The 14,926-nt window shown below is 42.8% G+C and overlaps 1 protein-coding gene across 5 annotated transcripts in view; it reads left to right on the top strand.

Annotated features, from left to right (window-relative positions):
• LOC102726211 (chondroitin sulfate proteoglycan 4-like) overlaps positions 1-14,926 on the top strand; it is a 61,513-nt gene that overhangs the window by 27,665 nt on the left and 18,922 nt on the right. For 4 of the 5 annotated variants that reach the window (XM_031034415.2, XM_081826130.1, XM_081826132.1 and 1 more), the window contains exons 6-9: positions 2,721-2,919; positions 6,342-6,473; positions 7,575-7,631; positions 14,510-14,682. In XM_031034415.2, the coding sequence (XP_030890275.2) occupies positions 2,721-2,919; positions 6,342-6,473; positions 7,575-7,631; positions 14,510-14,682 (561 nt within the window). The remainder of the gene's footprint in view (positions 1-2,720; positions 2,920-6,341; positions 6,474-7,574; positions 7,632-14,509; positions 14,683-14,926) is intronic. The other variant, XM_081826129.1, reaches the window with a different exon arrangement.

Here is a 14,926-nt window from a genome sequence, read left to right as displayed (position 1 = left end):
TTGATGAGCATTTCTGGTAGCTATTAAAAAACTGATGTCCTTAGGGTTTAGGGCTGAAAAATCCTCAGTGGCCATATTCCAAAAGCCAAGATATAGGAGCATCCATCGACAATACAATCATGAAACGGATGAACTATCTCACCCCAAATTATGGAGCGATGCTGTGGGATTAAACAAAATCCACAGTACATGTTATAGAATGGCTCCAATAATCATAATCAGGACACTCCGAATGACTTTTAAGTAATGTCTTTAAAAAATCATATTTATCTTCAGAACTGAATCTGATGAAGAAGATGGGTAACATAGAGCTAATATTTATTGAACTCTTACTATCTGCCAGGTGAAGCTTGTTCTAAGTACTTTACATATCTTAAATCACTCATTACGCATAATAATTCTATCATTCCTAGTTTACTAATGAGGAAATTAAGGCATAGGTAAATTAAGAAATGTGCCCAAGGTTACATAGCTAACGTGGCATATCATGCCTCATATGAAAATGTAGGATCCTATCTTATATATTTTCTGATATTCCTTTCTCAAATTCTGTTTAAATAGTTATTAGATAATGAGTGAGCATGAATTAAGATATTTCATAAACTGCCTGTGCTACTAAGGAAAACAGCCTTTTAGACCAGAGAGATATCTATTAAATCGCTTAGGATTGAATTTTTAAACAAGTTGGTAACAAGCATAGAAGATGATAAGGTTCTAGTCAGAGAGCAAAGAATGATATAAGCTTGAAAATATGCATGGTGTTTCTATAGGGAAGACATTTATAAATACAGATAGAAATGTGAAAATTTAGTTAGTGATAATGCCACCCATTTTTAGTGTTCGTCAAATACCATGTGACTGCATGATTATAGAAACTCAAAACAGCCTCCTTCCTTCAAATGGGATTCAATGTCTAAATACGCGTTTTCAGCTCAACATGTTCACAACTGAACTCCTGATCTTACTTCCCGAATCCACCCCCTCTGCCACTCTCCTCATTTCAGTTGATGGTAACTCCGTCCTTCTAGGTGTTGAGGTCCCAACCATGGAGTCATTCCTCCACCTTTCCTTCTTCCACACCTCACCACGTCCGATTCGTCAGACAGCCTGTTGGCTTTACCTTCAACACACACCCAGAACTTGACCACTTCTTACCACCTCAACAACTTCCGGCCACTCTCTTCTCTCATCTCTTTCCAGGATTATGGTAGTCATTTCCTAACTGGTCTCCCTGCTTCTACCCCTGCCTTCCATGGTCTGTTCTTGACACAGAAGCAACAGGGTTCTGTTAAGACCAAATTACTCCTCACCTAAAGCCCTATGATGCTTCCCCATTGCACTCAAATAAAAGCCAAAGTTCTTACAGTGGCTGTCAAGATCCTGCAGGATTCGGCCTTCCATTACATTTTTGACTCATCTTCTTGTCCTCCTCATCTCACTTGCTCTGCTCCTGCCATACTGACCTCCCTGCTACTCCTCAAACAGATGAGGCTGGCTCCCACCTTAGGGCTGTTCCCTCTGCCTGCATGTTCTTTCCCCTGATAGCCACGTGGCCCCTCCTTCACCTCCTTCCAGTTTTTGTCAAATGAGCCTCTGATTTAACATTCTTCCACTCCTGAGCCCCTTATTTAGCTTTATTTTACATTATTTTCATAGTGCCCGTGAACTTCTAACAGACTGTATAGTTCATTTCTTTACTATGCCTGTTGTTTGTTCCCTGTACTCCTTCATCCCCTCCTGCTGGAATGTAGGCTCCGTGAGGATAGGACTCTGTTTTGTTCACTGATGGATTGCAGGCACCTAGGACGTTGCCTGGAACATAGTAGATGCTCAATAAATGATGAATTGTGGAACTAGGATATTTAAGCAAGGTAAATAGATTTTAAATGTAATTGGAAAATAGAGACTATTACTCAGAAATAATTGTAGATGAGCTATCAGCACAGCAGATAGGCACCAGATATATGTTTTCCTGCAAGACAGGTAAAATAAAGGAAAATTCTTAAAATGTGCAACATGTGTTTTCCCTCAAATATTTAAGAGCTGATGAAATCATTCACTTCTTAAAACGGTGAATAGAAATCCTTAAATCAGCCCTGTGAGTAGGTTCTGTGATGATCTGAGATTCCGTGTAGAATCTTCACCTATGCTTCCATATTTAGCATATGTCAGGCATGCAGAAGGTGCTTAGTTACCATCATCTTTTATTGTTATTATACTTTATAGAAATAAGTATTCACTTTAAATAATGAATTTTGAATAAATAATTATGAATACTATTTTGGGGGGGACCTTATAAACCTCACAAATTAAACAAACACTATAGCATGCCCTGAATTTCATCTGGTATTTAATTATATGTCTGTTTTGAATTAAGAATCTTCATGCTTTAGGGGCACCTGGGTAGCTCAGCTGGTTGAGCGTCTGCCTTCAGCTCAGGTCATGATCGCAGGGTCCTGGGATCGAGCCCCACGTCAAGCTCCCTGCTCAGTGGGGTGTCTGCTTCTCCCCCTGCTCATGCTCCTCTCTCTTTCTCTCTCAAATAAATAAATAAAATCTTAAAAAAAAAAAAAAGAATCTTCATGCTTTAAAAGCTATAGTGAATTGCTTTAGTTTCTAAATCTTTGTGCAAGAGGCCAGAGTCGCATAGCTATCCAGTTTACTTATGTGTCATGATTGGAATTGGTCTTTGCAAGATCTGTGCTTCTCTTGTTTTTAAGGTGTGGGCGAATTCTGTCACTGAGATTACCAAGGATGACCTCTGTGCGGAAGATGAGGATTCCTTCCCGCAGGACCTCACCTACTGGGTCACTCCACCCAGCAACGGGCATTTGGCTCTCCAGTCCTTTCCTGGCCGAAGCATCCAGAACTTCACCCAGGCTCAAATCAACAAGGGCCAACTAGTGTTTGTACACACTGGTATGTCATAGAGACAAGTAATACGAAACTAAAATGTGTTTGAATCACAGGCTAACATGATAGTCAAACCTAGGAGTTGGTGACTGAAAACCACAAGCCATCGAAAAACTTTCTGGGGTCTGTAATTTTTTTTAAGTGGCATGTTGTAGTAAGGCTAATGACAGCAAACACCAGAGAGTACCTATAACTCACACATGGCTTACTCACATGGTCATGTAAGGTCTATGCTCAAATACAACGTTCCCAGAGAGTCTTTTCCTGACCACCCATTAAAATAGCATCTCTTCTTGGTCCCTCTCCATCCCTTACTGACTTCCTGCCATTGTAGTATAGATTGCTTTGTTTGTTTGGTGTCTGTCTTCCTCACTAGAGGGTACAAGAGCAGGATCTTTGTTTTGTTTGCTCTGAGATCCTCAGCACCTCAAAGAGTGACGAGAACAAGTAGGTGCTTAATAAAAATGTGTTGAAAGAATGAAATAATATTGAATACTTTTATGTTCCAGGTCATGTTCCAGATGCTAGGGATACTTTAGTGAACAAAACAAACATATTTGTAAAATAAATGAACACATGGATAAACTAATGAATGAATATAGCTGTAATTCTAAGAGCCTCAGACATTAAAAGGCTTATTTTCTTCCTTCTGTTAATCAGCAAGCCAAATAGCTCCTATAAATCTGAGGAAGGGGTGATCCAGTCTGGCTTTGTTTCCAGGTTGCCCCTGTCACTGGATGGAGAGGGGAAGGAGCCCACTCCTGGGCTGCTGAGTGAATGGGGGTTGGGGGTGCCTGAGCTAGGGGGCATGATGGGAAAGCTACCAGTCATAGTTGGTCAGCCATTTTTATTAACTTCTTTGAAAATATAGTCAAGAAAATAAAGATAAAAAAAATCTTCTAAATTCAAATGTAGTATTTTCCTGATTATCTCTGCAGTTAATACAAAGAATCCCCAAATAATCTGAAAATAATTTACTATGTGAATGCTCTCAACTAGTGGTTCCAAACCTGTAGCCTGGGGACCTATGAGGTTAATTTTATTGCAACAAGATACTAAATCTACTCACATATGTACCAAAGCCTTGTTTCTAGACCGGATGATCTTTTCCACGTATGGATGTTCTCATTTTTTAAATGTGTACAGATGTGCCGATTAATAAAATACGATTCGTTTAAAGAGGTACTGAAGTAATAGGAAATTTTCTCCAAATTTTGATTATTAGATACCAACAATCCAAGTATTATTAGATGAAGGCCTAGAAAGGTTATTTTTTTGAAAGGATTATATTTTCAAAATGGAGAGAACTGCTCTGGAGACTCCCCCAAGGGAAGTTTCGGATTTCTGCAACGATGCAGTTGGCCAGGAAAAGGAATCCTTGAGTCTCTGGCCCACACTGACATCACAGGAGGTGCGGTCACATGACCCATTTCATTTACTCTGCACAAGTCCTCTGAGCCATGTGGAGCAGTGACCCCATCTTAGAGATGAAGAAACTGAGGCTCAGAACGATGTAAGCTGAGCTCACCCTGCAGCTGGGCTTTTTCCGCTGCCTGCCACCCACTGAAGGACAGAGCAGGTTAAAGAATTGCACTCACTATTTGCAGGACTAAAATGAAAATTGGCTCTGGATTTATTTATTTGTAAACAACCAGATCCATGTTCACTTTTGGCTGGTAGAGGAAATAATTTCTCCTAAAAAAAAAAAAAAAGGCAGAAAGGAGAGTTAAAGGCAAGCTCCTTGAGAATCAATGCATCACATTCTCTAAATGGCTGCGGAGGTAGTAATGGCCCGCGCAGACAAGGCTGTTGCTGAGACCAGCTAGTTCTCCTGCTACATCTGTCCATTATCAGCCCCAAACAAAGGCTTAGGTTTAATTAGTCTCTCTTAGCATTTATATTTGCAAAGTGCTCTACCACTAATCTAATTCATTTTTCACATAACAACCTAAGTAGGTTGATAAAGCCAAGATGGGGGAGGCTGTGTGATTTAAGGCCGCCCTTTGCAAAGTACTGTCGGAAAGATCTGAGGTTGTGCAACAGAAAATCTACAGGTCTCCCCTCCTTTCATGTTTCCCTCCTTTCCTCTCTTTGGTCATAGTTAGTGTGATAAGTTAGGGCATTCCCAGGACACTATTCTAGTATGTGTTTTGATAGGATTCCTTTTGATTCCGTTTCCACGTTGTTTCTGGATTCATGAAATGTGGAAAGTGCCTGGTGGCAGAAAGTATTCTCTCCCTCATTTCATGTTTCATTAAATGCAACGTCAGAGTGCTATTTCTAGTAAAAACAAGCAAACAAGCAAGCAAACAAAATTTGATTGTGGGCCCCTGTTCGAAATTAAGCAGACTCAGAATTCTCTCTCTCTCTCTCTTTTTAAAAACGACGACTCTTGAGTGTATTGGGAAATTTTTAAAAGTCTATAGCCTTTTTTTGTGAGGACTCGGAACTCTGGGTGTGCATAGATAACAGAAACTCAAGCGGCTGTCAAGCCATCAGCCAGCCGTTTATTAAATTGTGTTATTAAGGGAGTACTTGTACGTAATTGCGGAGTCTGACCCTGCCTTCTTTGTTCCTTGCCACATGTCCCTGAGGGCAACAAAGAGAACATTTCTACCCATTACATGATGCAAAGACGTGTGGGCCTCCAGATTTACTGCTGGCTGAACATTTTCAAAGGGTGATGGGAATACGAACATCAGGCTACATCGTGAGCTCGCCTGGTGCTTTGTGAGTCAGACTGGGAAAGCCCTCCTGGGGACGGGAGCCAGAGGGGGCCTGTCTCAATTTCTCTGACACACCTAAGTTATTTTATAACTTTATTGATATCACTAGTCCTTTGACAGCATTGTGGGAGTACAGTTCTCTTCCTGCAGGAATTCAACAAAAGCTGGCCTGGGTCTTTCCCCACTCTTTACCACCTTAGCAGAAAACAGCTAGTTCGAGATCAGTGAATAATTAGAAATTATTTGGAGGGAGGGGCTAAGTGTTTTTACTTCCCCCTAGTTTTGATTTTCGGTATTATTAAGTCAGCATTATCAGTATTTCAGGAATTGCTTGTGTGTGTGTGTGTGTGTGTGTGTGTGTACGTGCGCATGACATGCGTGCATTCCAAAGGAGGAAAATGCAGGTGATAAATATGTTTAAAAAGATTTTTTAAAATTTCTTAGAGGTAACACCTTTGCTTTCTTTTGTTAGGTCACAGGGAGGGGGGTGAGGGGAGGGGGGAAAGGGGAGGAGGAAATATGCATTTTAACCTTTATTATTGTTCTTTTAACTTCACATTTTGGCAATATTTGGTTTGGTGAGTTCAGTGATCTATTCACACATTCTCTAGTTGATAGGGGTTGCTTTGCGGGAGAGAGGGTGAAAGTGGGTGGCTTTTGCTGAACAGCCAAAGTGACCAGAATGTAATTCTTCTTTTGAAGGAGCCATGTCAGGAGGCTTTAATTTTCAGGTTACTGATGGTTTGAACTTTGCACCACGACAAATTTTTAGCATCACTGCTCGAACCCTGACCCTTAGCTTAGAAGTAAACCGAGGACTGAGCATCTTTCCAGGTAAGATTTTATTTTATTTTTTAATTTTTACTTATTTATTTGAGAGAGAGAGAGAGAGGGAGAGAGTTTTCGAGCACACAAGCAGGGAGAGGGGCAGAGGGAGAGGGAGAAGCAGACTCCCCTGCTGAGCAGGGAGCCTGACACAGGGCTCCATCCCAGGACTGCGAGATCATGACCTGAGCCAAAGGCAGCCACTTAACCGACTGAGCCGCCCAGGCGCCCTTCCAGGTCAGATTTTAACTTGAGTGCATTTGGGGTGAAGTGGTTTTCAATTTATTTAGAAAGCTCTACCTGCGTGGTAAAAAAGTGTCATCGTTTACCATAGAGTGATACCAACAACAGTTATAAAGTCCCAGAAAGAATCCTCTCTTTGCGGGAATTTAGCAAAAGCAAGACTGTCTCTGTCTACCCCCTCTCTCTTTGCCCTCCCTTGTTTGGCAGAGAGGGTGTGCTGGTGAAGGGCCGCTGGGGAGGAGGCCCATGATCCACGTGCACTCTTCCCATACTTTCTCTGTAGGGTCCTTGACAAAGCAGGGAGAACCAGGCTCTGCAGTGACCATCGAGATCTTGGATTTTCTTTTTCTAAATATAGAAACCCTGTGCATCCATGGATGCTGTGAGGGATTTCACTGAGTGTTGGCTTCAGGGCCCTGAAGCCTCTGGACTCTTGTTGGCCCAGAATCTCAGCTTGGCTGAGATGGAAAAATCAAAGTGAGCATCTCTGGCTCAGTACCCTCATGGCAGGGATAGGGAAAGATTTACCCCATGGCAGGGGTAATAAAAAAGAAGAACAAACATTTAAACTTGTTATTTTTTTAAAAATGCACTGAGGTAGACTGAACAGAAAACAATAACATTTATATTACAGTTTTTTAAAAAAAAAAGCCCTTACACAGTGACCTGTTTACTTGATACATGTTACCAAACAGAGATGGAGAAAGATAGTAATCACTTTATTAGTTATGGTTATTCTACGGTCACTCTAAGCCAGTTGTTCTCAACCAGGAAGCTTCTAAAAATAGCCATGTCTGGGCCTCACCTTACCCCAGCTGAACGGGGAGTCTCTGCCATAGGGCCTGGCCATCATTATATTTTTTTAAGTTCCAGGTAATTCTGAAGTACAGCCAGGATTGAGATCCATGGGGCTGGGCACGGAAGGTACTCGTTTTTTACTCCTTACACACATGTGAGGTAGGTGATATATTTACAGGCATCTGGCAGGATTTGTGGCTTAGAGAGATGATGTCATTTGGCGGTGCAACCGGTAAATGGTGGGTAAAGCTCGCATCCTTCTAAGGTAGACCCGGAGAAAAATCACTGTAACTTTAACAGAAACACAGTGTTTGAGGAGAAATGTTGCAATTTTTAGTTGCCTTAAGCACTTGAGCTCATGAAAAGAAATCTTATTAAAAGCCAATTAAAGATACGTTAACCCAGATTCTTCTATTCCAGATTCTTTTTATATTCCATAATTTTTCTCTGGGAATAACTGTGATGTGTCTATCGATTTTTTTCAAGGCAATGAGGGTGCCATTTAGTGTTTAAAAATAAGCAAACGACTACAACCTAGTAATCTGAAAAATGTAGTAACCTACCGGGAAAAAAGTGTTCTAAAATCAGAGTAAATCTGGCTGCTGCGAAAGATGAAACACTTTTCATCTCTTCTGGCTCAACTTTGGGTTAGTAATTGATGAGAGTTGTGTCAGCTTAAAGGGGAGTTATAGCCACTACAGCTTAGAAAGTTTTGTGTTTCTGGCGCCCATTTTACTGAATATTAGTTTAGCAAGAAAAATATATGAAAGTGGCCCAAATTCCCTTGTCACCTTTGTGGAACTATGCAAAACAGAGTTTTTATAGCCCTCTGTCTAATATTTGGACCCAACCCTGAGTGAGCGGCTCCTTTCTCCAAGCTTGCCCCTAGCTGGCACCTGTGGTCTGTTATTCTTGGTTCCTGCATTGCCCTCTGTCCCCGGGGTTTTACCTTGTCTCCAGCGCCAGCATCTGGCCAGCGGGAAGGATGATGGGTTTTCGTGTCCATTTCCATTAGGCAGCTGGTACGTTTGATAAAATTCCACTCGAGTGGGTGTGGGAATGACTACTGCAGAGTCACAGGTTTTAGAGTTGGGATGGATCTTATGGCTCGCTTGGTCCAGTTGTCCTTGGGGTTTTCCTCTCCTCACGTCCCGGGTGGTGGGGGCCCACTTGTTTCTGCATCGGAAGTCCCTGGCATGGGTGTGGTTCTGATGACCACATCTCCTCCTCTCTCTAGGGACACAGTGAGCCTTGCTCAGCCGGCTTCTACAGTAGCCACCGGAGGATGTTGGTCCCTGCTGCTGTGTGAAGTTGGGCGGGGGCGGGGGGGGGGATGATGACAGATGACACTCTCCCTCCTCTCTCAGGACCGCACCCCCCCCATCATGACAGGTCCTTCAGGGAGCAGGATCTGAGTGACCTCTGCCTCCCTCGTCTATTAGGCGGTACTTTGGCTGAGAGGGGAGGGGGCTCTGTACCCCCTTCCTGTGTGATTGCAGGTGTCAGCTGTCAGCTACTACGCCTCTTGTCATACTCCAGTTGACCCATATGTTCTGAAATATCAGGGAAATTGTATTCCTTTTTATAGAACAATAGATTTTATAGAACCATAATAGCAGGAAATCTATTCCTGTTCTAGAATGGACATCCAGATACTATTAATACCTGTGCTTTTGTTGTGTTTTACATTTTCGTCTACCGCCCTGGATTGTTTGAAGGATTTCAGTGAAATAATGTATATAAAAGTAAGTTGCATCATCCCTGTTTGAGCATGATGCAATGTTGATAGAAAACACTGGGGCTCAGGCAGTTTCAAAGCCATATAACTAACAGGAATCATAAGCCCCAAGAGCGAGTGCCAACTCCAACCCCAAATCTTGTGCTGGAATCACGGCAGCTTCTCTCCTTTCTGGGCATGCCTGTGTTCCAGGCCCGTCTCAATTTTTAGAATACCAGTTCTCAGAGAATGCAGTCATCATGGAGGCTCTTTATTTTTGTCTCCTTGATATTATTGACGGATTGATATACACAACCAGGAAAATACGCATAGCAATTTAATAAACAGCAATGATGACGTAGACATTTTGTGTGTTTCACTCCCTTGAGTAGGAAAATCTTGCAACCCAGCATCAGTCCCCATTTATTTTTACTCACACTGATCCCATACCAGGTGGACTCTCTCCAGCAGCCTGGCAGACTTTGGCCGGGCTCTTTTGCCTTCCTTGTCGACTTAGTCTTAAAAAGTGGCCCTGACTTGAGACCTGTAAGAATTTGTCGGGTGAGCCAAAATACTTATAAAAATACTGAACGGTTGAATATTTTAAGGTTAACCATCGCTTCTGTGCCCTGCCAAATTTGAAAGTCATTTTTTAACTCAGTTATTTCAAAGTAGGAAGGACTGCAGTTCTAAATGAACTCTTTGTGTGTGAACGAAGAAAAAATGTCTACTCAATGTATATTTTCGTTATTTTGCATATATATGGGTATACATAAATACACATATACACATATGTACACACACACATACACTCACATTCTACTTCTTCCTGCAAAATTTATTCCCCAGAAAATTTTATAACCAGTTTTTCACCTTGAATGCTACCATGAAATGCGTTTGTTTGTTTATCTTTAGTCGTGACATGTTAGAACATGTTGTGGTCTTAGGACCTAGTTTTTCTGCATATCCAAATGGTACTTGGCTCTTTTACAAAGAGTGTTGAGGAGGGGTTGACCTTGAGAGTTTTGTCAAAGTGGTCTAGAATATAAGCTTACACAGTAGCTGATCAGTGAAGGGTATTCATAGCAGACTGTGTCACTTCAATCCCCTTGGGGTTCAGTCATGCTATAGAGGGAATCACATCTCACTGATGGGCCATCTGTCCTTTGTGGTGGGAATGGAGGGAGAGAAGAAAGCAGAAGGAAATCACAGTGTGTTGCTAGAGTTTAGAGCAGAGATTTGTAAAACCTTTAGTCAGCTAGTCTTGCAACACTGATTAGAATATTGCAAGACTTAGTGGGAGATAATCAAGAGCTCTAAGAAAAGGCTTAATCAAGCCTTAAGGAAAAAAAATAAAGGCTTACTAATTAGGGAAATAGGAGACTTACCCTCAACAGGACACTAACCATGCAAAACATATGCTAAGGGTCCAGTGAGTGGTATAGACTAGGTGAGCGACACGAGTTCAGGGGAGGGAAATTCCCCATAGGCTGGAATAGTCACGGAGAGCTTGTTGGCTAGACAGGTCCTCAGCTGCCTGTGCAGAGGGAGTAGCATTTCAATGAGTGGCAACAAAGAGGGGTGAGCATACCAGAGAGCACAGTATGGCTGCAGAGGTGAGGACCGGGGAAGAGGTTTGGCAGCGTGTTCGGAAGGTGGAGAGGAGAATCTGTTGGATTTGTTGAATGATTCATCACATTTCCTAACTCAGTTATCATTCCAGCACTGAGCTTAAAGTAGTACAGTGTAGACAATATAGCGTCAACTTTAAAAATACTCATTTTGAGGGGCACCCCGGTGGCACAGCCGGTTAAGTGTCTGCCTTTGGCTCAGGTCATGATCCCCGGGTCCTGGGATCAAGTCCTGCATCGGGCTCCCCGCTCAGCGGGGAGCCTGCTTCTCCCTCTTCTCCCCGCTTGTGCTCTCTCTCACTATCTCTGTTGCTATCTCTGTCTCTCTCAAATAAATAAATAAAATCTTTAAAAAAATGAAAATACTCATTTTGGAGTCAGTGAGACCTACATTTGACCATTAGGCAAATCATTTAACCTCTCAGAGACTTGTTATCCCTTCTTAGTGAGGACACAAATCTGTATTTCTTTGGATTATCATGATATCCAAAAGGAATGGCAGGACTATCTGTGCTGTTCCTAGTACATCTCTACTCCTTATTAGGGCTTGTCACATATGAGACACTTGATAATGTCTGTTGAAGAAATGAGCAAGGCCTCCTAGCCTAGTGGCCATGAAACTCTTGCTGTTATGGAGGTGGTTGTTTTTCATGAAACAAACACAATGGGAGATAAGGTATGTTTGAGAAATGCTGTATTTAAAAGAAGGATAGGGACGCCTGGGTGGCTCAGATGGTTAAGCATCTGCCTTCGGCTCAGGTCATGATCCCAGGGGTCCTGGGATCGAGCCCCACATCGGGCTCTGTGCTCAGCAGGGAGCCTGCTTCTCCCTCTCCCTCTGCCTTTCTGTCTGCCTACTTGTGATCTCTCTCTCTCTGTCAAATAAATAAATAAAATCTTTAAAAAAATAAAAAATAAAAAAATAAAAGAAGGATAAAGTAGATTTCTTTACTCCAAGACTTAAAGTCTGTAACATGCTGATTTGCTTTTCAAAATCTCTAAGAGGTGCAAATGGAGTGAGGGCTTGCCAAACAGATATGGTTATGAGCCCTTTTATTACCACATTTCTTGTAGGACGGTTACTTTATGGAATATACAGTTAGGTGGCACCTTGGAGAAATCCTTCCCAAATTAAGTTCCTGGAGCTTACCGATGAAACTATCAATGCTTGGATAAAATGAGGTAGGTTGGGGGGCAAGTGATGTTTGGCTTTACGAGAATTGGGCTGAATGCTAAAAGATGCTCATCAGGCAGTTACAACATGGAGCTGGCTAGTCTTGCTGACTGAGCATGCCCAGATGACGTCTGAATAGGAATTAAACCCTAGGAACACTTCTGGGTTAGATACCTGGACAAGGGGATGAGGGATTAATATACCCTGGCTGAGGAAAAAAGCACTCTTGGCCTGGAACATCTCTGGTGGGTCCTATCCCCCAAAAGTCTAAGACAAATTAAATGATACTGTTTTAAAGAAAGAGTCCCTCCCATCCCCCACCTGCCAAAGGTAGCCCTGGACAGGGAGGAATAAGTGAAAAGTTAGAATCCTTTATACGAAGGAGAAAATTAAGAAGGCACAGTGGGGGAAAGTTCTAAAAAAAAAAAAAGCTGAAGGTAGAGAAGTTTGGGTGTCCAAAGACTGCACACATGAAAACACGATCCACCTGACAGGATGAGGGAAACCCACGTTGGTAGGTAACAAAGAATGGGCCTTAGTTTTGACTTTATGTGACACTGACTGTGGGTACAGAATAATTCCTCTTGGCCTTCCTGAGTGACCTCAGATCCTGGGCCCGCAGCTCCAGAAGCTGGAAGAGGGCAGTGTCTGCAAAAATTTCAGTGGCAAGGACGTAAGAGAAATGTGGGAGGCAGTTACAAGCCTCACCTGAGTACTTGTATGTAACAGCCAAAACTGTGCCAAGACAGTCCTGAACCTGGGGCCCAACTGTGTTCCTGAGGCTGACATCACCAGGCACTCCTGCCTCACCCCCAGAGCCCCAGGACCTAGTGCCCATCCCAGGGGCTCAGACATTTTGTTTTGTTTTGTTTGGGTTTTCAGGTTTACAGAGGTATAATTAACAAAATTTGAAACTATTCAAAGTATACAAAATGATGATTTGATATACCTCTACATTATGAAAGGATTATTCCCCCCATCAAGTTAATTAACACATCCATCACCTCATATACTTACCTTTTGTGTGTGTGTGTTTGAGAACATTTAAGTTCTCCTGTCTTAGCAAATTTCAATTATGCAGTATAGTGCTATCCACTCTAGTTACCATGTCAGACATTAGATCCTCAGACCTTATTCATTTTATAACTGAAAGTTTGTACCTGTTACCAACCTCTTCTTATTACCCCATCCCCTGGCAACCACTTTTCCGCTGTTTCTGTGAGTTCAACTGGATTGGTTTTGGGTTTTTTCAGTTTTTTTTTTGTTTTTTTTTTTTAAGTAAGCGGTATCATGCAGTATTTGCCTTCTCTGGCTTGTTTCACTTAGCATAATGCCCTCCAGCAACATCCATGTTGGCGCAAATGACAGAATTTCATTCTTTTTTAAAGCCTGAATAATATAAATTACATATGTACTTACATATGTAATTATTTTCTTCAAGATAATGATTTTGCTTCCTTTGGATGTATACCCAGAACTGGGATTGCTGGATCGTATGGTAGTTCTGTTTTTAATATTTTGAGGAACCTCCACACTGTTTTCCATAGTGGCTGCACCAATTTACAAAACAAGGGTTTTCTTTTCTCCACATCCCTCATCAGCTTTTGTTATCTCGTCTTTTTGATAATGGCTGTCCTAACAGGTGTGAGGTGGTATCTCATTGAGGTTTTGGTTTGCATTCCCCTGATGATGAGTGATGATGAGCACTTTTTCATGTACCTGTTGGCCCTTTTTCTGATCCGTAGTCAGACGCGTTATCCATTGCGCCACTGGCCCTGTCCTGTTGGCCCTTTTTTATGTCTTCTTTGGAAAATTAGAGGGGTGATTGGGGGAGGGGGAAAACACTGCTCCTTCACCACAGACCGTTTGAGAACCACCTGCTCTAACCTGAATGTCCCAAGGCTCTCTAGCTCTGAGTTGCCACATTTGGTCAAATTAGCACAAACACTTGTGTGTTCCCGGTTCTTCCTCCTGCCTGTCTGGGGTCCTCTGGAGATGTCTCAAGTTCGTTCAAGAGCCAGCTTCTCCCCCAGATGTCCACAGATGGACACTCCATTGAGCACCTGCAGCTACCATCAGGCCAGGGTGCGTCTGTCCTCCCCGGGGGGGGGGGGGGGGAGGGCGCTGTCTCCTGTTCTCTCGGGGCACCCAGTCGGCTCCCCTTCCTGCACTCTGAGCCAAGCCCCCACACACTGGCATTGCGTCTTTTCTCTGGGGATCAGTAAGCCACGCAGGACTGGCAGGGACTGAGGAGCTCATCTCATCAGGTTTTCCTCCTTCATCTCCAGCCCCAGGAGCAAATCTCATCCTTAAATAGATGCCGTGGGGATCACTAGCCCCTCACAGCACAGTTTCTTGCCAGCCAGTCCCCCCCACATAAACATGTGTTTTCCAGAATTTTCAGGGGTCTATAAAGGTCATTTTGTTAACTGGCAGCCTTCCTATGCTTCATACTTCAGGGCATGTTTTAATCTTCACTTAGGTTCCATGAAGCCCCTTTCATCTGGTGACCTGAGAGCTGTGACCAGTGACGCGGACAGCATAGGAAACAGAACTGTAACTTTTACGGTTATAAGTTCCCCTAGACTCGGGAGGCTGGTGCGAGTCAATTCTGACAACAGCACAGAGGATGTTTCCGTGTTTACGCAGAATCTGGTGAGTCCTGAGGTCCGTGCAGCTGGGCAGGGCTGGGTGGCTCTGCAGGGTGGCCCCTCGCTTGTCTTCATCCTGTTAAGCCCAGCCGACGCGCCCCTTTGCCCAGGCAATGACCATTTCAGCTGTGCTGGTTTTCAAACCAAACACTTTGTAGCGAGCACAGCATGACACAATTGTCAGAAAACTCTAAGCAACTTCAAACTCTGTGTCTAATAAATGAAAAGGAATCCTTTTATCATGAAGA

Source organism: Leptonychotes weddellii, chromosome 7 (assembly GCF_054177405.1).
Source record: "Leptonychotes weddellii isolate Sample4059 chromosome 7, ASM5417740v2, whole genome shotgun sequence".
In the NCBI taxonomy this organism is placed as follows: Eukaryota; Metazoa; Chordata; class Mammalia; order Carnivora; family Phocidae; genus Leptonychotes; species Leptonychotes weddellii.
This window is presented reverse-complemented; position numbering and strand designations above follow the sequence as displayed.